At 42.7% G+C, this 24729-nt stretch overlaps 3 protein-coding genes and 1 non-coding gene across 6 annotated transcripts; 1 reads left to right on the top strand and 3 right to left on the bottom strand.

The window, feature by feature from the left end:
• The first annotated feature begins 1585 nt into the window (after positions 1-1585).
• s1pr5a (sphingosine-1-phosphate receptor 5a) lies at positions 1586-5494 on the top strand. The gene is made up of 2 exons (XM_018738535.2): positions 1586-1881; positions 3140-5494. The coding sequence occupies exon 2, from the start codon at positions 3350-3352 to the stop codon at positions 4541-4543; it is 1194 nt and encodes a 397-aa protein (XP_018594051.2). The 5' UTR covers positions 1586-1881; positions 3140-3349; the 3' UTR covers positions 4544-5494.
• Positions 5495-9833: 4339 nt separating this feature from the next.
• On the bottom strand, positions 9834-14371 carry spc24 (SPC24 component of NDC80 kinetochore complex). 2 transcript variants are annotated; one of them, XM_018738592.2, is made up of 6 exons: positions 14313-14371; positions 13584-13778; positions 13135-13279; positions 12778-12882; positions 12248-12324; positions 9834-10047 (listed from the first exon to the last, which is right to left on the bottom strand). In XM_018738592.2, the coding sequence occupies exons 2-6, from the start codon at positions 13753-13755 to the stop codon at positions 9941-9943; spliced, it is 606 nt and encodes a 201-aa protein (XP_018594108.1). In that variant the 5' UTR covers positions 13756-13778; positions 14313-14371; the 3' UTR covers positions 9834-9940. The 2 variants fall into 2 exon arrangements, with proteins under 2 accessions (XP_018594108.1, XP_018594109.1); XM_018738593.2 differs by having other exon boundaries at positions 14163-14340.
• Positions 14372-15929: 1558 nt separating this feature from the next.
• On the bottom strand, positions 15930-23480 carry kri1 (KRI1 homolog). Of its 2 annotated transcripts, none has more exons than XM_018738353.2 (19): positions 23304-23480; positions 22792-22865; positions 22587-22692; positions 22286-22385; positions 22086-22140; positions 21716-21765; positions 21474-21564; positions 21179-21256; positions 20995-21098; positions 20566-20701; positions 20381-20476; positions 19998-20168; positions 19682-19754; positions 19398-19516; positions 17913-18093; positions 17556-17686; positions 17182-17246; positions 17006-17101; positions 15930-16744 (listed from the first exon to the last, which is right to left on the bottom strand). In XM_018738353.2, the coding sequence occupies exons 1-19, from the start codon at positions 23386-23388 to the stop codon at positions 16246-16248; spliced, it is 2310 nt and encodes a 769-aa protein (XP_018593869.2). In that variant the 5' UTR covers positions 23389-23480; the 3' UTR covers positions 15930-16245. The 2 variants fall into 2 exon arrangements, with proteins under 2 accessions (XP_018593869.2, XP_018593870.2); XM_018738354.2 differs by having other exon boundaries at positions 20566-20698; positions 23304-23479.
• On the bottom strand, positions 17379-17477 carry LOC114910299 (Z30 small nucleolar RNA). The gene has a single exon (XR_003797601.1). It is a non-coding gene; the product is annotated as a Z30 small nucleolar RNA (small nucleolar RNA).
• Positions 23481-24729: the final 1249 nt, after the last annotated feature.

Here is a 24729-nt window from a genome sequence, read left to right as displayed (position 1 = left end):
TATAGCAACATTTTATGTACGGTTTACCAGTTTGATTTACTGATGTATTCGCTCTTCTCCAAGGTTCATTGGGACCCGTCCCGTTAAGTCTGGTTACAAATCTAGTTCCTCCATCCAGCAGCTCAGCCACTGCTCATTCAAATGACCAGCACAAGAATCAAGTAAAGATGACAGAGCCCCTGAAGGAGGAGAGGCGTGGAGGTGGGGAATTTCCTCGTGACCTCCGACAATGCACGTTCCCACAGCTCTGTGCACTGCTCACGTGGACAACTCAAATGTATGCTGCTGTTCTGAGGGAGAGTCCACTGTCCATGCAAGAGAGAGGGTCTTTGGGTCTGGGATGCACAGTTTACATTTACATTTATTGATTGAAATGTTGGATGTTGTTTCCCCAAACTGTGAGCTGGAGTCTGCTAGGCTGCTGTCACTACAGGGTCCTCGTACGGAGGAAGGCAGGAAACATGTTCTGTATCCACAGCGCAGTACATAGCAATGAGTTATGTGTGGCCTTCATCGTGTCTGGCTAACACAGTTATCAGACACGTTGATCCATATTTAAAGCAAAAAGTTTTGAGACTCACACACTAGAGGAGAAGAAAAGAACAGATCTTCACGTAATTGTTCTATTGCAGTTACAGTCAATGGTTATGGTTTTGGTCACTGTTCTGTGATCTTTTCCTTTTCGGTCTCAGCTCTGAAAGGAGTCGGACGGTTTAAGACCTCTCAAAGTTCTCAGATGTTGTGTTCCCTTTAGCTGGACACTCAGACCAGTACATGCCCCTCCCCGGGCTGATGTCCAAGGTGTTTCTCTAGGATATCCCTGTCCCTTGAAAGCACAATGACAGAACTTCCTGTTTAAAAGAGCCCAGACTCCTATTTACGTAATTTCCTAATGTAGCACTATGACATTCCTACACCCTTTGTCACACTGTCTATCCTCGGTAAATCCTTGGGGATTATAAGATGGAAAGTCCTGTCCACATACAAGACATTTTTTAGCAAAAGAAATGTTTGCTTTTTTCCACAAAAAAAGCTAAACTCAGCATCTGCATTTCTAATTTAAAGCAAACTTTTAAGACCCCATAAAAAATACACTGCAGCGTCACAAAGCAATATCTTGACACCAGAAAACTGGAACGAAAACTGCAGAAAAGAGAAGCTCGCTGCTTAAAATGAAAAAAATGCTCCTGAAGTTTGAGTAAATATATCAGAGTGAAAGCCAAGCTCGTAAAGCATATTTATAACCAATCGTCAACATCAGCAATGTTGGCCTGACTGACGAACACCAGTTGCTCAAAACAATGCAAATACCAAGGTGCGACACTTTCGTTACAGACGCACATTCAAAAGTCCTCAACAGAAAATGGTCTTCAGTGCTTCATAGCTCATATCCTTTCGAAGTAGTGTAAGGGTTAGGGCTGTTACCTCGCAGTCTGAGGCATCCAGGTTCAAACCCGTCTCCTGCTCTCATACCCTTAGTCACTGTTACTTACCCTGAATTGGTGCAGTAAGAATACCGTGTTGTATAAATGGGTTGCAATATGAGACTTGCCTAACAGTGTAAATTGCACTGGACACGAGCTTTCGGGCTAAAAGTAGAGGTGTTCATCCACAACTGAAAAAAAAAAGGCTGTTTCAGATGTGGCACATAGATTTGCTGAGAAGGAGCGCAAGTTGTGTACTGTGTGTCAAGTCAGTGTGTAAGAGAGTGAGCAGCAGAGTGTGACAGTGGGAGAGGCTGAAGGAGGACCAGCCCATGTGAGCTTCTACTCTGCTCCATCCAGTCCCTCACACTCCTCCTCACTCCTGTCTCTTCTGCTGGGCTTCCATTGACTGGCACCACAGCTGTGTGTGTGACCCTCATCGGGAACATCTGCACAGGTACGTGTCTATGTATGTGTGTGTGTGTGTGTGTGTGTGTGTGTATGTGTGTGGGTCTCCTTTACCCCAACAGTACACATGATGTGAGACAAGGCAGTGAGTGTAAGTGTTTAAAGCTCAACTCAGCTGTTCATCAAAGTGCATCATTCTCTGTATGCTGAATGCTGCTGCCGCACCAGCACAGCACGTCGATGGAGATTCAATTAATGCACCGAACACGTTGTGTTTTAGTACATGTATGTAGTGGTTTACATCATGCAGCGCTTTAAGGCGGTCAAACATAGAGTCTCTATTATATTTCTGCGCTTGGGGAACGGAGGGAAAACTGCATTGATTGAGAGTACTTTTCTGCGCCGATGCTGAAGTACTTCGCGTGTGTCCGAGCGTCAAGTTACAAACATTTTTAATAATACGGATAATTATTGTGTCGTGTGCGGGACTCGAACATTCCGCCCCAGTTTGTACATGATGCGGGTTAAGACGGCTCGGTTCTTCGATGGGTCTATCTATCTCTGGTTCGTTCTCCGTAAAGCTCATGATTTGAGCCGCTAATACTATGACGGGCGGTTCGCGTTCTCGAATTTTCTTCAGCGACTAACATGGAACGAGCGCGAGCCGTGTGTAACACTCTGTGTTGTGCGTGAGGCGAGTGTCTCACAAATTCCAACTAAAACACTGACTGGATTCCTCCCTTCGTGAGATTGGTCCGTGCCCTATTTCTCTGCTGTATCATGTATGTCTGTTTTTCCACCTCACAATTCGCTTCAGCGTGTTTGAGAGAGAGAAAAAAAATCAAAAGAGACTGAGGAAAAGGGCAACTGAACTGAAGCGACAACCGACGCCTGTTCAAATCGACGATTTTAATCAATGCGATAACCGGTGACCACATTTGCCATTAATAATTGCCCTAAATCAACCAGCTCCAGTGTGTGAGCCCTCACATACAAATCAAATGTTAGTGAAATATATTTTTTTTTTAAAAAAAGTTACTGTATTACTGTCAGCGGAGTCTGTAACTTTTACCGACTCAAGAAAATAAATAAGATAGATATGATTAATCCCGCCTTTGTTTGTCATTAGCGATGAAAAAGGGGGGATCCTAAAAAAAGAAAAAAAGAAAGAAAGCTGCAAACTGGCAGATGTGCAAGTCATTTGCATACTGAGACACTGTAACTGCTGGGGTAATGTACTCTGTAATGTACACTGTACGGAGATGGGTGAGGGCACTTTCGAACTGACCTGATTGTCCTGCTTTCAGGCTCCCGTCGCGCCCACTAGTGGAAACCCTGCGCGTTGCAGTCCGGCTGCCCATCGCTGACAGCGGAGCTCAACAATCTAAAGTGTTCCGAGGAGGCTTTACAACTAAGTGGTCGCACCTAGATGACTTAAACCAGGCGAAACATGAATCAGACACGTTGGGACCTCTTTTGTGAGTAAAAACAGAACTCGTCACCCATCTGGCTCAACGATGGAAGTTTCCCATTCCATGTATGATGCGGACGGCTCCGCGGTCGACTCGGAGACCCCCGGCGCAGGGTACCTGCTGCGCATCTTTCGCAAGTACCAGAACAACTCTGTCATCATGGAGCACTACAACTACACAGGGAAGCTGAAGGAAGACAAGTACCAGCAGGGTTGGAAACCGGATTCCGTCGTGTTTCTGATCATCTGCCTGCTCATCGTGCTGGAGAATGCTGTGGTGTTGGTGGCCATCTGGAGGAACAAGAAGTTCCACCTGCCCATGTACTACCTCCTGGGCAATCTGACTCTGTCCGACCTGCTCGCGGGATTCACCTACATGGTCAACATTGTGCTGTCGGGTTCGTATACGCTCAGGCTCACTCCGGTGCTGTGGTTCATACGGGAGGGGGGCGTCTTCATTACTCTGGCAGCCTCCATCATCAGCCTGCTGGCCATTGCCATCGAGCGCCACGTCACTATGGTCAACATGAAGCCCTACCATGGGGACAAGAGGGGCCGGATATTCATGCTGATTGGCGCTAGCTGGGTGCTGTCGGTGCTGCTCGGCGTGCTGCCCATCATGGGCTGGAACTGCATAGGGAGCCTGGAGACATGTTCCACGGTGTTGCCGCTCTTTGACAAGAGCTACATCGTCTTCTGCATCTCCATCTTCATTGCCATCCTGATGGCCATCGTGGCTCTGTATGCGCGCATCTTCTACACAGTGCGAGCCAACACACAGCGGCTAGGCACGCTACGCACGGGTCAGGCCCGCAAGTCACGCAAGTGCATGGCCCTGCTCAAGACGGTCACCATCGTCCTGGGCGTCTTCATCGCCTGCTGGCTGCCGCTCTTCGCGTTGTTGCTGCTGGACTCCTGCTGTGCAGCACGCGAGTGCGATGTGCTCCTCAAGGCTGATTACTTCCTGGGCATTGCCATGTTCAACTCTCTGCTGAACCCCATCATCTACACCCTCACCAGCAGGGACATGCGGCGAGCCATCGTGCGGCTGCTCTGCCGCCGCTGCTTGATGACAAAGGACGGGCACATGAAGAAGATTGGCATTCTCTTCCTGGAGTGCAGCACCAGCAAGACAGAGGTGGCCTCGCATCGGCTCGAGGGCTTAGAGACAACGGTCTCCACGGGAAACATCACAGCATCACCCATAAAGGACCTGTGCGCCAGGGCGATGAAATCCTGAGCATTTCCTGACTGTGAAGAGCAAACGTTCCTTGTATCAGGACTCTGCTCAAAGTATATGCCAGGAACAGCTTTTATTTGGTCATTTCCCGAGCAGAACATTTTCTCCAAAGAAGCTAAACCACTCGCGATTGCATCCCTCAGCACCCGTGGGGTCTGAACTTGCAGCGACAATGTCGAGAAAGTCTCCTGAATCCTGCACGCAACAGGAACTCGGCAGTTGCCGATAAATTGCCTCAGCTAATTTGAACGAGACAGCTTTCCGAAATGGTCCTATGCGCGATGGACGATTAGAGCGAAATAGATGTTCCTGCGGCGCTGAAAGAGTCGGTGACTGAGGTCACCTGGGATGTCGGACGCTCACCCGTCCAAAACGGAGTCATTTATGAGCGTTTCATATTGTCGAGGCTGAGTCAGGCAGCTCATACTGCTCTATAAATTAATAGGTAGGGTGTGTGTTGGAAATGATGCAGCTGTAGCTGAGCTCGTGAGCTGCTGGGCGGATGTAGACCACTGCAAAACACACACGCAGTCAGCAAATACAACGTGCAGAAATTAAACACTTCGGGTTTATGGGGGGATGGCTTGTTGTATATTAAAATCGATGCGCGGCACATTTACGTACTTCTCCCTCTCCTTTTTCATAGACACGATAGTGGTGCTCTTGGGGCTTTCATGACATGATAGCATTTTTCTTTTTTAAATATAAGCCTTGATAAGAAGAAACCTTCTGCCAAACTGATTGAACTCCAACATATGCAGAGACTCACAAGCCAAATGTTGCCTTTTTTTTCTTGACCTGATACCTAACAGGCTGAGAAGCTTTGCAGTTGTGTTGCTGGATGTTTTACTGTACAGTAGAATATACATTTATATTTGTAACCCTTCAGTAACCGGGGCAGCTACTCTGTTTGGACCTAAAGGTCGCAGGTTCAAATTCCACCTCCAGCTGTAGTGCCCTTGAGCAGGGTACTTTACCTAAATTGCTTGAGTAAAAAATTACCCAGCTGCCTAAATCAATGGGTAAATAATTGTAAGTAGCTTAACAATGTTTGTCACTTTTGAGAAGAGTATCAGCTAAATGAATAAATGTAAAAACATTGTGCAATGTGTCAGGACTTCTGTATTTATAGCATTAGTGGAGTAAAAATCATAATATTGTTCTATAATTTGAGAAACGTGAGAATTCAGATTAATATCTGTGTTCAAAGCAATGTATATAATTGTATAAATTAAAAGTTTTATATATATATTTTGTTAAGAAAAATATGCCTTAAATTAAATTTCTTTTTTAAAATTGTATTTGACTTATTTGAAATTCTTTCAATTTCACTGAGTTATATCAAGATGGAATATAATTGTTTACAAGGTTTACAGCCACACTGAAAAACTATAGCAACTCAATATGCAGTTTCTGAACTTGAATATCATCATTTAGTGTTTAAGTTTTGCAACATTAATTTGACTTAGCATTTTTTTGCATGCATTTGTTTTAATTAAAGAAGATTAGAGGTTATATTTTAAATAAACGAGACACGAATACAGATATAATATGCATTTTATTGTATTTTTAGCTCTGTTAAAGACTAGCATTCGCTGAGCGCTTGTAAGTGTGAGTGTGAACATGATAGTTTCAGAACTAACAGGAAACACACACTCTGAATCAACACCATTGCCCTACATAGTTTTTACACACAAAAATTGTTCTCAGTATTGTCCAGCAATGATTAAAGTTACTTAAAAACATTAAATTGATATATATTAAAAAAAGCGCAACTGGACCACAATTTATTATTTGTAAGGATACGACTGGACAGCTCAATTTATGCAATTTGTTTTGTCTGCAGAAGCAACATACAAAGTGTCCCATGTTGTGATTAAATAAATTACAATTTTCATCAGAAATGGAAATAAATTAAGGGATTAATTCCTTAATACAAATTACAAAAATTTTGGCATTTTTTCCATTTTTTTTTTTTACTTCTTGTCATTTATTGTCTAAAATTCAAAATTAACGGTGCCTGACGACCACACAATTTAAAAATAAATTGTTAAAACTAAAATTAGTAAAAAGGACTAAAATTTTATAGGCTTGCAAGCAAGATATCAGAACCGCACATGGGCTTGTGTGTAATGGGCAAAAATTGGTGAGAGGTAGTTTCATACAGTATTTTGCCTTCACCACTTTTTCGAAACACTTCAGTGCTCTATGACGTGTCCCCAGCCCCCAGTACAAACCAATACACACGCACACACACACTTTATACCTCTGATACGGGAACTACGATCCCACAACAATGTACAATTTAAATAACTTCCTCGGCTTTACAGCTTGCGCTCTTGTGCAGGCAACAGTGCGATTGTGATAAGAGCACGGCTCATAATTTCGTTCAACTTAATTAAAGGCAGATACGCAGGGCATGACCACAATGAATGGGAAACCATATTAAGTTCAAAGCACACAGAATGCCCTTCCAGCTGGTGGGTAGAGGGTCAACATCTCCCTGTGCTCTCTCACTGAGGCCAATCTCATGCGAGAGAGTTGAACGCAACTGAATGGTTTGCAGGCATGGGGGCTGCGGGCTTTCCCTTCCCCTGTGCGCGATCTGCTCCTTAACCACGCAGAATGACGTGCTAAACGCAAGCACGCCTGGCACGTCCCGCCGCCTCACCACACGCCTCGGTGCCGGCAAGCAGGCATGCGCCTGCGGAGACGGAGTGATGGCACCCCCCACACTCCGGCACGGGGCACCACGCCCCAGGTTCTCTTGAAAAAAGAAAAAAAAAATAACACCCTCACACAAAAGCCACCAAGTCACACTAACAGGGGCGCGCTTACGCTGGTCTTCATAAGAAGTGAAACTCGCCCCCGCCTCGCCGGATGCCCAGTTGTTACCACAGGCCTAAGCAACAGAGCTCTGAGAGAGAAATCAGAGAGGCACAGTCACTCTGTAAGAAATGACTGAGCTGTGGGAAATAAACTTGTGAGCATCCTGTTGGTGTAACTCAGACCTGCAATGTGACACTTTGTCCTTCTACTGGAAAGAGAAAAATCCAGCTTTGCTGCACAGATCCTTAAATAGGCCTTATCAAGGGCACATTTTGCAAAGTCTATAATGAGATATTTGCTTTAATCTCAACGGCCATTAAAAGAGTTCTCTATCACACGCAAACTGATCAGTCAGGTTTGTTTAGAATAGTTTTATGACCAAATGTGGACCCCGTAAAGCACAACCAGGGCTTCTGAAGAAGGAACGGATGAACTCAACATTCATGCAGCTACATCGTGAGAAACTGCATAAAAAAAGGTTGAATTTGCCCTCCCATCTAGTGTGACTCACAGGAATGCCCAGTGAAGGTGTCTTTGAGATGTTATTGAACCCCTTCTCTCTCTCACACCCACACAAATTGGCACAGAGGGACCTGGACATGAACACACACTCGTCTATAGCAGGCAGACTGCCCAGGGTCCCAGGCCAAGAGTGAGCAGTTGAACTGCAACTTCCCCCATTTTCCACAACAAAAGGGCTAAGGAAGTCAAAAGTTTGCAATATCAGATTTGAGGTTCTCATCATGGTTGTAAAATAAATTAGAATCTTTGAAAACACGTGAGGATACTGCCAAATAAACAGCAAAAACAAAGGAAATATAAACAATGTTCTCGTGAGTCATTCGCCAGCAAACATTTCAGTTAAAAAAAAAAAAAGGTTTCTGTGAGGCATCAAGTTTCGCAGCAACAGCCCACATTTCAAACAGGAGAAGCATTTCTTGATCTCATGATATTTCCACTTCAAAAGCAAACTAAAGAACTTGCATGAGAGATAGAGAGGCACAGACAGACTCTGATCGCCCTAATACGAAGCATTACAATTACAGGATAACCAGTATAACCAGTGCTGAGACACAGGCAGCATAAAGCAGTTTTGGACTGTAAGAATGACCAAAAGTGAAGACAAGGTTCCCATGATAAAAAGCATTTTATTACGTGTGAACCACTTGCAGCGACTCCTCGCACTATGAAAGGTCACAGATTGAGTTCATTCTTAATCACATTTCCAGCTGCTTTCTAAAAGTTCTTTCTTACACAGCAAACACAAATTGTTCATGCGCCCAGCTGTTAGATGGCAGTGAAAGATAAATAGTGTGGGACTGAGTAAGCTGAACTCCAGTGGACAGTGTTTACAGCTTATGTCTGGTGTTGCTAAATGTCTGTGACCATTTGAACAACCACATGTATGGGATGAACAATAACTGAACATTCAGAACTGCAAAAGCCTGTGGAGACAAAATATCAGTGGTATTATTTGTACTTGTTGTAAAATTGATTTTGGAGCTATGAAATTTGAGTTACGAACAAAAGTGGAGGAGCCGCAGTACTTACGGGTTTAATGAAACTCCTCATATCTGGAATCTAGTGACACCTGGTGGCCATTTACAATAACGGTCTAAGGACAGGTCAATCGAGCTTTTTCAGTAGCAAATACACACTCCTCTTCCAACATAAAAGGCCAATATTGACTAAAACAAATACATGCCGAAACCCATGGAAAATTAAGAGACGATAGAATGGCAAATTCCCAAATTTCAAACGTTAAAAGTCAGAGGGATGCTTAGACTGCTAACACTTGGTTTTCAGTAGCCCCAAAACTTTAATTTTTGTAATACAGTAACATTAACAATCTTGTCTGAAAATATAAACATAAATAAGTGTGACCTAAAGCAATATTTGTTTTTTTTTTTCCTGAATTGTGTTAAATTCAATTTTCACTAGTAAAGAGACCGTGGGAACAGTTGTGAAATGTTACGCAAAACTTCTTTAGCACTTCCCAGAGTGGAGATTTTCACTCATTTCAGTAAACTCAGCACAGTGTAATGTTCAGAATTCCCCCTTTTCACATGGCTAGCTGATTGCTATCATTTACCAACCAAAGTAATGATGGGCTCAGTGCCATAAATTAAGAGAGGGGGCGTGTTCCTAAACACATGAAAAATGTTACAAATCATCCCCCTGCCCAAGGCGGGGAACTCCATTTGTAGAATGACTTTGTTCGAGAATGTTATGACCTGAGAACATCTTGACAGAAGTTTCACAGACCTTAGGGACACTGACAGACCATATCAGATCATTGCCTTCATGTAGAACAGCATGGAAACCAGATACAGAATCAGAGAACTTGCAACCAGCAAGTTCCATCCATTGTTTTTTGTAAATTTTTGCTGAAATATCAACAGCACCGTAGATAATCATGACACTGGTAGCTTTCAAATCCAAGACAGACCTAAACACAACAGCAAATACAAACAAAATTTATTACTTATTTTCAAACAAACAAACAAATAGAAACACGTATGCTTGGACAGATAAATATAAACAGCTGACCATCCACCGAATCTTGCGCTACCACTCCGTGCTGACAAAGTTCCACAGGTATTCACTGATGGCACACTTGGACTGCATGGAGGTGTCAACGTTGATGGGAGTTGCAAGATCGTCTCCATAGTGCACTGTTTGTAAAGTGGAGTCAAAGTGAATATGACACCTCTGCCTCATCTAAAGTTCTGAACAAAAACATGTTTAACGCTGAGATCACACAGATGCAAATATGTTAAACACACAATGTAACTAAACAGATGTATTATCCACAGGGTCTTTCCATAACACAGCGCCGTGAAAAAGTATGATCCCTCCCTGATTTTTTTCTTATTTTTTTGCACATTTGTCACAGTTAAATGATTGAGATCATCAAACAAATTTTAATATTACACAAAGATAACCCAGGTAAATACAAAATGTAGTTTTTAAATGATGATTTGATTTATTAATGGAAAAAAGCTGTCCAAACCCACCCAGCCCCGTGTGAAAAAGTAATTCCCCCCCCCTTGTTAAATTATGAATGAACTGTGATTAACCACATTTTTTGGAAAGGTGAGTTAAATTTCACTTGCCACACCCAGGCCTGATTACCGCCAGACCTGTTGAATCAAGAAATCACTTGAACAGAACCTGTCTGACAAAGTGAAGCACATCTCAAAAAGCAACACATCATGCCACGATCTAAAGAAATTCAAGAACAGATGAGAAACAAAGTAATTGACATGTATCAGTCTGGAAAGGGTTACAAAGCCATTTCTAAGGCTTTGGGACTCCAGTGAACCATGGTGAGAGCCATTATCCACAAATGGAGAAAACTTGGAACAGTAGTGAACCTTCCCGGGAGTGGCCGGCCTACCAAAATTACTCCAAGAGCGCAATGACGACTCATCCAGGAACTCATAAAAGAACCCAGAACAACATCTAAAGAACTGCAGGCCTCACTTGCCTCAGTTAAGGTCAGTGTTCATGATTCAACAATAAGAAAGAGACTGGGCAAAAACGGCATCCATGGGAGAGTTCCAAGGCGAAAGCCACTGCTGACCAAAAAGAACACAAAGGCTCGTCTCACATTTGCCAAAAAACATCTTGATTATCCCTAAGACTTTTGGGCAAATATACTGTGGACTGATGAGACAAAAGTTGAACTTTTTGGAAGGTGTGCATCCTGTTACATCAGGCATAAAACTAACACAGCATTTCATAAAAAGAACATTATGCCAACAGTCAAACATGGTGGTGGTAGTGTGATGGTCTGGGGATGCTTTGCAGCTTCAGGACCTGGACAACTTGCCATAATTGATGGAACCATGAATTCTGCGCTCTACCAGAAAATCCTGAAGGAGACTGTCCGGCCATCAGTTCGTGACCTCAAGCGCACTTGGGTTATGCAGCAGGACAATGATCCGAAACACACCAGCAAGGACACCTCTGAATGGCTCAGAAATACAAAATTAAGGTTTTGGAGTGGCCTAGCCAAAGTCCAGACTTAAATCCGATTGAGATGCTGTGGCATGACCTTAAACGGGCCGTTCATGCTCGAAAACCCTCCAATGTGGGTGAATTAAAACAACTCTACAAAGAAGAGTTGGCCAAAATTCCTCCACAGCGATGTGAAAGACTCATTGCCAGTTATCGCGAACGCTTGATTGCAGTTGTTGCCGCCAAGGGTGGCACAACCAGTTATTAGGTTTAGGGGGCAATTACTTTTTCACACAGGGCCAGGTAGGTTTGGACAGCTTTTTTCCCTCAATATATGAAATAATTTAAAAATTGCATTTTGTATTTACTCGGGTTATCTTTGTGTAATATTAAAATTTGTTTGATCTCCATCATTTAACTGTGACAAATATGCAAAAAAATAAATCAGGAAGGGGGCAAATACTTTTTCATGGCACTGTAAGTCTCCCAACCCTGAAACTTTAGACTTTAATGAGAGCTTCCTTTAGGTTCACCTACACATCTACGGATGGACATGGTTGAAATGGTTTGATTTTGGACAGCTGATTACAAGTATCTTTACATACAAAAATGTTAGTCTTTAAGGTGATTTAGTGATATTTTACAGCTAATCAACAGAACTTGCAATCAGTTTAACATAGGGTTCTCATGACTACAGCCCTGGTATCATATGGAATGACTCCCTGTATGTATATGCAAATCCACGTTATGTGATACATGGCAGAGCCAGCAGTGGAACAAAACTATGCTAACTGGAAACCAAAGGCTAAGAGGTTCCCTTGGATTTACAGATATTCCTCTCACTGAGGCTACAATGAAGGGAGTCCTCAAAACAAAGGCACTACTGCTGAGTGAGTGGCATATGAAGGATACCTCCTTGGAGAATTCCAGGCTCTGAGCTGTGCTCCCACTTTATCTTGGTGACCTTGTGGTAGAGCTGAGCCAGATATCTGCAAGAACATTACCAGAGGATATACAGTTCTTAGTCAGTCTGCTTTTTCTCAAGTCCTTCACTGTCAGGAAACTATGGTCTAGACCTGAAGCTGCTAAAAACCAAATCCGAGTACTTAACCTGAAGAGCTCACATATAATATCTAGTTCCATAAACAAACAAAATGGAAAGCTAGTTAGTGTGTTCCACTGATGTATGGATGAGTGACCCATTGTAGTGTATCTAGGAGTATAAATCACCTTGGTGAATAAAATTTATGGGCTCACAATACTACATAATATCCATTGTAAGTCACTTTGGAGAAAAGAGTCTGCTAAGTGAATAAAATGTAAAATGAAAGCTGCTTTTTGCAAAAGTGTTAGCTAAGCAACAGAATACTACGATGCAGCTGTCCACAAACACACACACACAAGTGCATTAGTACAGTGGAGTTCAAGGTGTGTCCTCATACATGGCTGAAGGGATAACCTCTGTGGTGTCTTCGTCCACCTCCTGCTGCAGAGCCTGCATGTCCTTCTCTGAGCTGCGCAAATTCTCCAGCTCCTGCTGAAGAAATCTGACACAGTAGTCAAGGGTGTCACACCAGTAAGAGTGGAGGTAGGCAAGCGTAAACACAGCTTTGTTCTCGCCTGAAATTTCTTTCATTTTCCATCATGTAGTCCAGGGACCCTTAATTGTTTAATTTTTTTTTTTTTTTTTTCCTCTCTCAAAAGATCCTGCATTTCTTGCCAAGAAAGCTACCTGACTTCAAGACTGGATCAGTTGTGTTGCAACAGATGCTCATGTGGCTCCTGTGAATGAAGGATACTGCATCTCTGCATCCATGGTGTGGCTACGAGCCCGGTAGCGTTGCAACTCATGCTCCATACTGTCCAGCTCACGCGTCACCTCATTCTTCTGGCTCTCCATGTCCAGCAGCTTCTGACCCACCCGCTCCTGTGCCTGCACTAAATCTGCACAAAAAACAGGTAAGGAAGCCAAGAGGAATGAAAAATAATTACGAGCACCTGTTCGCAGGATATCCAGATAAAACATGATATAAAGGAACTAATTAAAGACAACTCAAAAGAATTATTAACCTGCTGCTCATCTGACTTACAGCATTTGACCAATTTTTACAGTTGTGTACTTTACTGGAGGAATTCATGGAAACTACTTTACGCAAATGTTCTACAGCAGCAACCTTCAGGTTACATGTGCTTGTCCTAAACCATCACACTGCTCATTGGTCCAGGTGCAATGGAAGAGTTTGTTTACCGCTGAGGAGCTGCGTGGTGCTCTTCTCCACGTTGGCATGCAGCTCGAAAAGGAGCTGTCTCTTCTCCCTAACAGCCCGCACGGCGTTCTCCGCGTTGCTGCTGTTGATCAAGCTGAACAGGTCTTTCTCCGTCTCCTCCAGGCGCTGCAGGCCCTTGTCCAGAGACACCATGTTGACAGCACAGTACAGGAAGTCTGTGTGTGCAAAGGGACAAACACCAGTACTAGTTACACTATGACAATGTAACTATCACCTTTACACCAGCAGGTGGTGCAGTGGTTAGGGTTGTTCCTATGTAATCTGAAGGTTTTAGGCTTGAATCCTAATCCTGCTGTTGCCCTTCAAGGTGTCCAACTCTGAACCAATATTATATACAATACACACTTCTGTTTAAATGAGTAAATAACTGTAAAGTTGATTAACATAAATCACTTTTGGACAAAAGTGTCAGATGAACTAATAAAAGACGAAAATACACAAATTGCAGCAATTTGGAAAAACAGATATCATATTTAAAACACTTTTAGCAAACGAAACTGCGGATTTTTTTTTAAGTTTTTTCAAACTTCTCGTCATACCAAATCATGCGTTGGTCCGAACGAAGTAACTAACAGATATAGTTTTGTAGTGTAGAAATCCTTGTCACACGAAATCACACAGTCTTAGCGTGTATAATTTAAAAAAAGTAGTCCGAAGTACAAAGAAATACACTTTGAAAAGACACGAACATTTCCAACCGCTTCTGAAATTCAAACTGCCGCCGCGAACCGCGCCGCCCAGCCGAGGCGAGGGGTCCTCACACAACTCTCACAAAATATTACTGTCCTAGGTCCCGTTTCAGTCAATGCAAAGTTGTGAACAAATAAACGACGCAATCTTTGAAAATTTTTCCATTAAAAAAAAAAAAACATTACTTTTATCAACATTACTACTGTTTTATTATACAGGCATTCTCCTTGGACACCTAAAGCGTGTGCCTTAAACGGCAGGTCAATGCTTGCAATGACCAGTAGAGGGCGCCAAAACGCAGGGCCTTCTGCTACAGCCAAGGACAGCCAGCCGCTGTCAAAGGACTGGTTTCATGCTTCTATAGCCTCTGTGGATAAAAACACCTGATGAATGTACTGTACAAATGTTATGTAAACGTGACGATACTGTATTTGGTATTTGCACGTACTACAGCAAAACGTGCAGCAGTTTAAAAGTGTAAAGAAAAAGCCACAAAGTTGCTTTTGTTTACTTGGTGTGACAGGTCAGGGGACTCAATATATTAATAGGACTACAGTATTTTCTAATGAAATGTAATAATGTGGGTATAACATCTGAGAAAAATTAGAGCTTTGAATTATTTGTTTCCGAATGTTATTTAAGAGATAAAGGTCATGGTGTAACACACTAATAGATCATTTACATTTAAGACCATCATCCGCTACACCTGAACCAGATTGCTTCTCTCCTCCACATCTGCTCGCTTGGTGGTCCCGCGCACGAAAGGTAAGGCATGAAGGTTCTTGGTTCCGGCTCCAATGTGGTGGAACAACCTCCCCCTTTTACTCAGAACTGCTGAATCTTTGTCCACATTTAAAAAGGGTCTGAAAACTTGCCTCTTCCAGACTCACTTCGCCCATGATCTCTTAAGTTCATGTAAGGTTTAAATGTTCATGCACCATAACTTTGAGATCATTCCTGATAAACAAGGGATAACCATTGATGCAGCTACTCCTATAATGTAATGTAAATGTTTTTATATATATAAAAACAATTATGTACAAGGAAAGAATCATTGATGTCGGGGGGGGGGGCTCTCTGGCAGGTCTGGGGTTCGAGTCCTGCTTGGGGTGCCTTGCAACGAACTGGCATCCCATCCTGTCCTGGGTGCGTCCCCTCCCCCTCCAGCCTCGCACCCCGTGATGCCGGATTAGGCTCCGGTTCACGACAACTCCCTTTGGGACAAGCGGTTTCAGTTGGTCTGTGTGTGAATCGTTGAAATTCTGATAAAGTTTTATGCAGCTACTTGTGTGATTACATTGGTTCATATGGTGGAAACTAACCAGAAAGAAACTAAAGAAAAACTAAACTATACTTAAAAATCATGCATCTGCCTCTCTTTCTGCTAATGTAATGCACACATTGTATTTTCTATGAGATGCACGTCGCTTTGGAGAAACGTGTCTGCTAAATGAATGAATGTAAACTATTAAATGTTACAATTTAGTTAAAATAAAATAAATTTTTTTATTAAAATTTCTGTTGGTACTAGAAATTCTACACTTATCAGAAGTTTGGTAATCTTCCAGTAATAGCCAACAAGACAGGTTTCAAATCACTCCTCAAATCTACTGGCAAAATATAAAATTTATTAAATATGTCATTTTAGGGCATCTTTGCCTACATTGGGTCATCCTTGAGCAAGAATCTTCAGATAGAAAACAGGTTAATTTCTTCAGCAACTGTACTCTTCAAAGGTTATTAAGCAGTATGTAGTTTGAATAAAAAGATTGACAATGAATGAAATTAAACCTCAGAGTTCCATGGGCTGAAAAAAAGCAGTCCATTTTCTTTATAAAACATGGATTACTGCATGAGGCAACATCATAAGGATCCTGTTGTGGTACTTCTGGACCTTGGTACCACAAAGGAAGAAAGAGAATGCAGTCTTTTTTAAGACACTCCCTCCAAGTTCTTTTTCCTTTCTTTCTTCTCTTCCACTTTCCGTTTCTGCCTTTTAAGCTGCTTGTATCGCAACTTCTTGGGATTGAGCCCATAGGCCTTGAGTCTCTGTCCACTGAACTCCCTGCCACCCATTTTCACCCTGATTGAGCCTGAAATGAGATGTCTTCCTGGGTGCCTACGTTTCTTCTTGGGCCACTTGGTCTTATCAGTGGGAAGTCCTCGCTTCACTTCAGAGACAACAGCTTCCACACAGTCCTCAACTTTCTTCTCCTTTGGTACAAGGAATTCTTCCTCATCATCATCTTCAGCTCCTGATTGCATCATCGATTTGACATCATTGCCTTTGAACAGGTCTGCTCCTGTTGTCTCGTCCCCTACGTCTCCAGCCTCCTCCTTCTCTCTCTCTGCCTCTTTCTTTTTCAGTCGGTCTCTTCTCTTCTTCCCCACTTTGAGCTTACCTGCTACTTGCTCATTATCTGCATCCTCCCTGCAAACAGAAATGTTATTAGTAGTCAGAAAATGCAACGTCTTTGGTACAAAAAACAAACATCCAACAAAAAACCAGGGGCGAGCACACTATGTTGAGACTACTAATGCTTATAGTACTATTTAGTGGCAGAGATGTAAATACTTCTGTACAAATTAATTATTCCTTAACTGTGAATGGCCTTATGTACCTTAAATCATGAATGTGTGCAAACAGCAACTTAAAGGCAATATTCTGTGTGAAAATCCATCCAACACTTACTCCATGTATAATGAATGCAAAACCTCCCTCTTCTTCTTTTCATTTTGGGCTTTTATTTTGTAGTTCTTCTGGTCACTCATCTCCTCCCTTTCAGATCTGAATTGGGAAGATAAAGACATGTCAAACGAGATTTACGATTCCCCTGCAGCAGTGCTAATATTTGCTAGTACAGTTACCTGTACATGCATGTCTTTTTCAGGGAACACCAGCGATTCAGCTCCTTCTCATCAGCTTCCAGGATCTGAGAAAGACAAAGACAAGGTTAAGTCAACACACTCTCATTACACACCACATTCACTTTGGCTCTACAGAGCAGCCATGATGGCCAGACTACCAGGTACCCCCAAACCCCTTCAGGTAGTACCCACAGAGCCTGCTCAGAGAGAAGATTAGAGTCGTCACATCCTGGTCAGAGCACCCCCTGGGGGGCTTGCAATACCAGGTCAGACTATACTTCAGCTCATCAGTGCTGGAAATCAGGACCACTCTTGTGGACTGGGTCTTCACCACCTTCATACCTAACACCTCCCAAGTTGTCACACAGCCTCACCTCTTCTGTAGTAAGGCCAAAGTCGTTGGGCACAACCTGTCTGTAGCGGAATCGACATGGAAGGTCATCTATGATATCCTCGTAATCCAGCTTGTAATACTCGTCCAGGTACTGCTCAAACGTCTTCTCCTCTGAAACCCACAACTCACAATTGTTAATGTGCACACAAAGCTACTTTAATATACAGCCATCATCCAAATCATAAATCCAAAGGCATCAACTTTAAGGTTGTCTGATATCATTCAAAAGGTTTTGAAATATAAGCCTCCTGAGAAGTTCCTAACAAACCAACACTTACAAACCCCCCCCCAAAAGCCCTAGTTTTAGTTAAGATCATGGTGATCCAGTATGACTCACGGGGGTCAAAAACAGGCTTGCTCTTAGTGATAACGCTGGCAAAGTGGGATTTCTTTCTCTTCTTCCCCATCAAAAGGGCATCATCCTTTGTCATATTCTTCTTCTTCCTCTCAGCTATCTCCTTGTTTCGCTTCTTCTTCTTGGAGGTTGGCTCCTGGCTGGGGTCATAGTCTGCATCCATCTGCGCAGGAGTGTGTGTGAAGGTCAGCATACTACTATACACAACCAAGAACTTCACAATTATAAAAACACTTTCATTCTGACCAAATTCAGCACACAATCACATCTGAAGTCTTGATATGTCTGTAAATTTGAAGACCTTTTAGTGCCAGGTCACTGTCAGTAAAAGATTAAAAACACAGATGACTGAATTTGTGTGTTCAGACTTGTAATGATCTTGCACACAGATGAAATAATAAACGCTCTATACAAGGTGTTTAATATTCATAACACAGATATCCATGTTGACTGCTGACCAATTCATCAGATAAACATATATTATTGTTCAAATTTTTACTGGTTAACAACACTGAGGAACATCATAAATAAGCTGTAAACACAAGAACTGTGTTGATTTAGGGCTGTCAGAATTCCTCCTCTGACTGCATTCTACTTACATCGATAAGCTGCTCCTGTAATGTCATTCTACACTATTACTCCTTGGACTACTACCACAAATCCGTCCAATATGGTCTTCCAGCTTCTGCCACCAAGCCTTTCCAGCTGATCCGAATTGATGCTTCGCAAATGGTTTAATCTTCCCAAGCATTCCCATGTACAGTATCTCCCCTCCTTGTCTTCCTGTGGCTGCATGTATCCAGTACAACACTCTCATTATGGTCTACAAAACCATCAATGAATCTGCTCTCCAATACCTGCAGGACCCGATCACTCGCTACACTCCTCCACCTCTACCCGCTTGGAGGTCCCACGCACAAGAGGTCCAAAATCAATAAAGAAGGTTTTTAGGTCTGCTGGATTCCTCACAACTTTCACAAAGAGACTCAACACATCTTTCAGACTCACTTCTTCCCTGATATCCCATATACTTTCACTACATTATTTGTTATTGGAAAAAAATAAATGTACTCCAATATAAATCTATTCTATATACACTGATATTTATAATGTAATGCATGCTGGCAAAATTTGGTGATACTGAGCTAAGTGACTGTACTTAGTGAATCCCATGTCAGTGCCTGTATCTCTCCATCTGTTGGTGAAATGCACCTTTGTTTTCTGAGCTACACACCACTTTAGAGAAAAGTGTCAAACAAATGAATAAACAAACATAAGTAAATCCAAATAAAGGTCACTTTTCCTCCACAACAAACAGAAATTTCTCTGAATTTAAAATGAATAAATGAACCTGAAAATTTTCATATCTTTGAAAATTCTTAACTCTTCCATTTGTAATAAAAGGAACCAATGTGTAATTAAAAAAGTAAAGAACATATTTGGCCTGGACAAAAATGAGAATCTTACAATAAAGTCAGGATCATCACAATTGGGCTCGTAGTCATCATATTCTTCCTCTGCCAATCCATCACCTCCTTCTTCTTCTCCCTCTCCTTCACCAGTCCAGTTGTCCCAGTTCCAGTGTTCTGAAGATAAAGAGAGAGCTGGTGTTCAAAACAGATGTAATAAACATGTGTTTCTACACATACCAAGCAGATCTTCTCATATTTCTGCTGTTTTACTTTTGACCTCTGCTTCCCAAGAGCTGTCAATCACAGCAGACATCCAATTCAAGTATAGAGGCTTTTTACCATCCATATCCTCTTCGTCAAACTGTGGTTTCTCCTCCTCTTCCTGCCCGTAATATTCATCTCCAAAGAATTTCTGGAACAAAAAAGGAAAGGAGGGAAACAGAGGACACCCAAGTATTCCGTTAATGTCCTGTCCACTGCACCTTCATTCATAGGCTTCTTTCTGATCCCCGTACTCTGTATCCAAATTCATAATTCACATTTAAAAAGCAAATATTTTCCTTAAAACACAGCAAACTGATATATTTAACATATGAGCTCAGTAAAACCACAATATAGTGCAATCCAGTATCACCTAGTTTCCCCATGTTCCCACCTGCATAAGCTGGTCATGCTGTTGGGGGTCAAAATCCCCCTCCAGGTCCACTTGGCTGAATGCCAGCTCCTTGTTCCCTGTGAGCTCCTGTAGCCTGCGCAACTTCTCTACAATCTCATTTCGCTTCAGGTTCTTCAGCTGCTTTAACTGCTCCCGCTTCTGCTCCTTCTCCTGTGGCAGGTGAAGAAAATATTGAGCCCCAAAGACAATGAAGAGAAAGGATAAGCAATGCGATGTAGAGTGAGAGAGGAGAAATGATACAAGGCAAGTGTGAAAAGCTGAGACACTGACAGGACTGAGCACTCAGATATCAGAATGCCAGTTCTCCTAGAAGGTCCTGGCAGTGAAAGGAAAAGGTATGAGAGTGAACTACGCAGACTCACCTTCCTCTTCCTTTCCTTCACCTCCTCTCTCTTGCGCTTCCTCCGATCATCCTTGCTGCGGACTGAAGTGGCAATAGTGCGTGGATACGTCTTAATCTGGGTGGGAGGTCCAAATCATCAGAATGGGCAGACTCTTGGAGAAGACCATCCGTGTTAAGGTGGAGGGAGGCTGATAACAGACTAACCTGATGGCCATCTGGCTCCTCAAAACGGAAGTTATAGTGCCTCTCAAAATCCTCCTGTTTTTCCAAGAAGGACTCGCCCTCCTCCTCTGAGTCTTCCACCTCCTCCTGTACCACCTCATCAAAGGTGGGGATCCTGCTTAAGAGCAACAGGTGTGTCATGGTGCCAACACAGACTGGCAAATGAGACCTGTTAGCATTTGTGTGACACACACTCCATTTCAGGAGGCTGGCAGTGTAGATTCAGTTGCTCTGAACAAAGAACAGCAGTCACTCATAGCATTCATAACACAGTTGAGCATTTCCCCTCCCGTTACTGCTAGATCAAGTCGTACTGCTGACGCTTCAGTTCATCTGACCACTTTAAGACTGCACTGGCTCTGTCAGACAAATACAGAGCATGTTCAGCATGTGCAGACACATTCTCCTCACCTGTCCTCATCCTCCTCCAAGTAGCCCTTGTTTAGGATATAGTCCCTCAGGAACTTCTCCTTTTCGTCCAGCTCAGGGTCATTCCAGAAGTCTCTCAGGTATTTCTGTCTCAACACACAAGAGTTTCAGTGGACTGAAATGCTGATCCCTGTATCCCAATTATACGCCACTCTGCTCCACTCACCATGTCCTGGACCTCGTCTCTCTCCTGCAGCTCAGCCTGACCTTTAAGCCATTCAGTGTAATCTGCTTCCTCTTTATCCTGCCAGAAAAAGTGTGTTGACACCATGGGTTTAACAATGTGCTATATACTGGGGGACCAAAAAAATATTAGCACAAATACTCAGTGCACTGCAAGTACTAAATTTCATCCCAGCAGCACTGTACATTTACACACTCTGCTTGTACTTGAACGCTGCTCACACACTACTCCAGGTCTACTACTAACAACTGGATTCATATGAGTGCACCAATCACACCTTCTCCTCTTGCGTTTTCTTCCTTGGTCTCAGCAACTGAGAGTCCTCATCATCGCCGTCCTCATCGCTTTCCTGAATAAACTTCTGGAAGCTGGGGACACCCGGAGCCGTGAGGAAGGTGCGAAGGAGAGAAGGGGAAAAGGACTACAGCTGAATTTCATACACAGTCTCTGGGTCACACGCTGCAGTGTCAATTATGTCTTTGCAACAGGGAATTATGGGAGGCTCCATTAGGGTCCTACCTCTCCTTCAGCTCTCTCTGCTCCTGGATATAGCTGGGAGAGGCAGCTCTCTATTCAGAAAGCACAAACAACCTATTTACACACAGCACTACATAAGCTCCTTTTTACCAGACACAGATCTGCTATGGGAAACCAAGGTAATTTTGCACCATCTTCAAAAAGGGATAAGTAATAGACCTAGGCAGGCAGAAATCATGATGCCAATGTGGGTTTAAAAAAAAAAACTTTACGATAAATTAAGTCAACTATACATAAGGTTATGCCATCATGGATTTCCCTTAATCACTGTACGAAGTCCAAAAATCTAGATATATATTATACATAAAATTGAAAAACTAAAATTCTTTAACAGATGAAAGGTCTGCAATACCTCACACGTTTTTAGAGGGTCTCCATCACTGTCATCTTCTTCATCTTCATATTTACTGAAAAGAAGAAAAACAGAAAAACATGATTTGATGTATAACACATATAGAACAAACTCAACATACCAGAAACCTTCCCAAAAGACAAATGAGCTCGGAACCATTTAGACTAAAACCCCAGGCAGTGACAAAGAAATCCTCTCACCCTCCCTTCTCCAAGATCACTTTACGCTCGTAGTCCTTCAAGAACATCGGTTTCTCAGTCTTCGAAGTCGAAGGCTGAGCATCTTCAGAAGCTGCAGATGCTGAAGCAGAGAGAAGACTGAATGATGCACCTCCTCCACAACCCAACCTGAATCCATCAATCCAGCGGGGGTAGAAAAGCAATACATGATGGTGCCACCACACTTAGACAATGGCAATAAACCCTGAAGCTATCATGATGGAACCTCTCAAGACTGTCGAGGTAAGACGACAAGCACAGCAACAACAAGGACACCCCCAACCTTCTGCAGCATAAAACGTCGCATCCTTCCGATAGATCTTGGGATCCTTCTTTTTCAGCAAAGAGAGAGTTCGGTAAAAGTCTCTTTCGATGTTGGGGTCGAGTTCCTGCAACCAAGACACAGGTACACAGTCAAATACAAGAACAGAGACACACACAGCACCAACCAGGAAAAATAATAATTGTAAAGAAACAAACTGATTCACCACATCACTCTCTTCTTCTGAGTCAGAGGAACTCGACTGGCTCTCCTCGGGCTGCTCTCCATAGCGGTCCTTCACTGGCACAGGCCATACGAAGCAAAGACACACACACACACACACACACACACACACACACACACACACACACACACGTCAGTCACGTGTCGCACTGTCTACTCGACTCGGAGCTCAACAACTAAGCAGCTGCAGATCCGACCCTCGCTTCTCAAAAGCGAGGCACGGCTACAAATGATAAAAACAGGGCATAACTAATGATTATTTTACAGCAGGGAAGAAAGCAAATGAACGCTCAGTCTGTCACTGACTGACAAGAGTACCGTCAAAACTCGACAGCGAGGATTTTAAACAGTCCTTCACTATGAGTTTGAGCGCAGTCGCGCGGTGACCGCAGCAAAACTACGTCAGATAACATAATTCACCACAACGGTCCAACGTGACAAAGAATAGTGTAGAGTCGCGCTGCATAGAAACGCAATGTGAAATGACACACTTACAGCGCTGCAGCTCCTCTTTCTGTCGGTATTTCTCGTATTTCTGCGCAAATTTCTCGTTAATCTTGAATTCCGCTCTCCCAGCCATGTCCCCCTCACCTCCAGCGCCGCAGCACGAGGCCCGGGCCAGTCGCAAACCGACGCTCCTCGCGTGGACACGGAGCACCACGTGACCCACCGCGCGTCAGAGGGCAAAGTTCACGACTCGGTGGCGTCACAGTATTTTAATATGAGTAACGTTTATCGGCTTTGAAAATCGAATTTTTGCCTTAAAAACGATATGCTGGAAGTATGAATTTTAAAAGACTATAGTGTACAAAGAGAGGTAAACAAGAAATAAGCGGTTAAAACCAAAAATCATTCCCTTCGGACATCGGAAGCCGTTACTACTAGGCGATGGATCTAGCTATCTCGTCTTAAAGTCACAGGTTTTTGGGCTGAAGTATGCAAAAGATAAAAATTTTTGCACTCTCATATTGAGAGGCTCATTGGGTGGTCTTAAAATTTCATTACTAGGTCTAGTATGGCCACCACAAAAGTATTGCCTTTTTGCCAAAATAACTGAAAATCACAGTATTAGATAGAATTAGTACTGTTGAATACTAATCAATACGGTTGCGAACCGTCCCGTATAATTAATACGGAATCGTTCAGTATAGGATGAGAGTTGGGTTCCGTATTGTCCCATATTTTAATTTAACCTTTCACACCCAGAGACATTAAAAGTATTTTCTACTGTTGTGGGTTTTATTTGTATAACGTTTTATCTATAGATTTTAATGATGGCCTTGTTTTATCAGGTGATTCTGAGCACTTTGAGTTTTTATACTGATGATTACTCATGTATATGTCTGTTTTGTATTTATTTGTCTGTTTTTAGGGGTATGGTCAAGTTTTATGTTGTAATTTAGAAGTATTTTATGTGTTTTGAAGGAAGCATGCATTATGATGATGACTTCGGTTGAGCTGCTACTGGGGGACAGTCCTTTTGGGTATGTTGGTGTGGGGAAGACATGGGTCAGTTATATTTTTTGAAGCCAGAAAGGGGATTGTTATGGGAAAGACTTTGTCTTGACAATGTATTTTATGTAATGGTTGTTTAGTAACTTTTTTGACCAACTGTAGGAAAATGGTGTTGGGTTTGTTTGATTGTGGATTTCATGTATTGTTTTAGTTGTGTATTATTGATAACTTTAATAAAGTTTGGTTAAAAAAAAAGTATTTTTTACATATATTTATTGCATACATAAACTTTAGAGTTCGCATGAAAGTGTTAAAAGATTAGAAAAACAAATCGCAAAAATGGATGTAAAACAGAGCTGTGTTGCCTGTGTGAGTCCGACTGTCATTGGTCGTTGCTACGTTACCTGGACGCTACATTTGACAGTGGGGGGGGGCGGTCAAGAGGACATACATAGCGAGAGGGTCA

Source organism: Scleropages formosus, chromosome 3 (genome assembly GCF_900964775.1).
Source record: "Scleropages formosus chromosome 3, fSclFor1.1, whole genome shotgun sequence".
In the NCBI taxonomy this organism is placed as follows: Eukaryota; Metazoa; Chordata; class Actinopteri; order Osteoglossiformes; family Osteoglossidae; genus Scleropages; species Scleropages formosus.
Note: the sequence above shows the minus strand (reverse complement) of the source record. Positions and strands in the feature narration are given on the sequence as shown.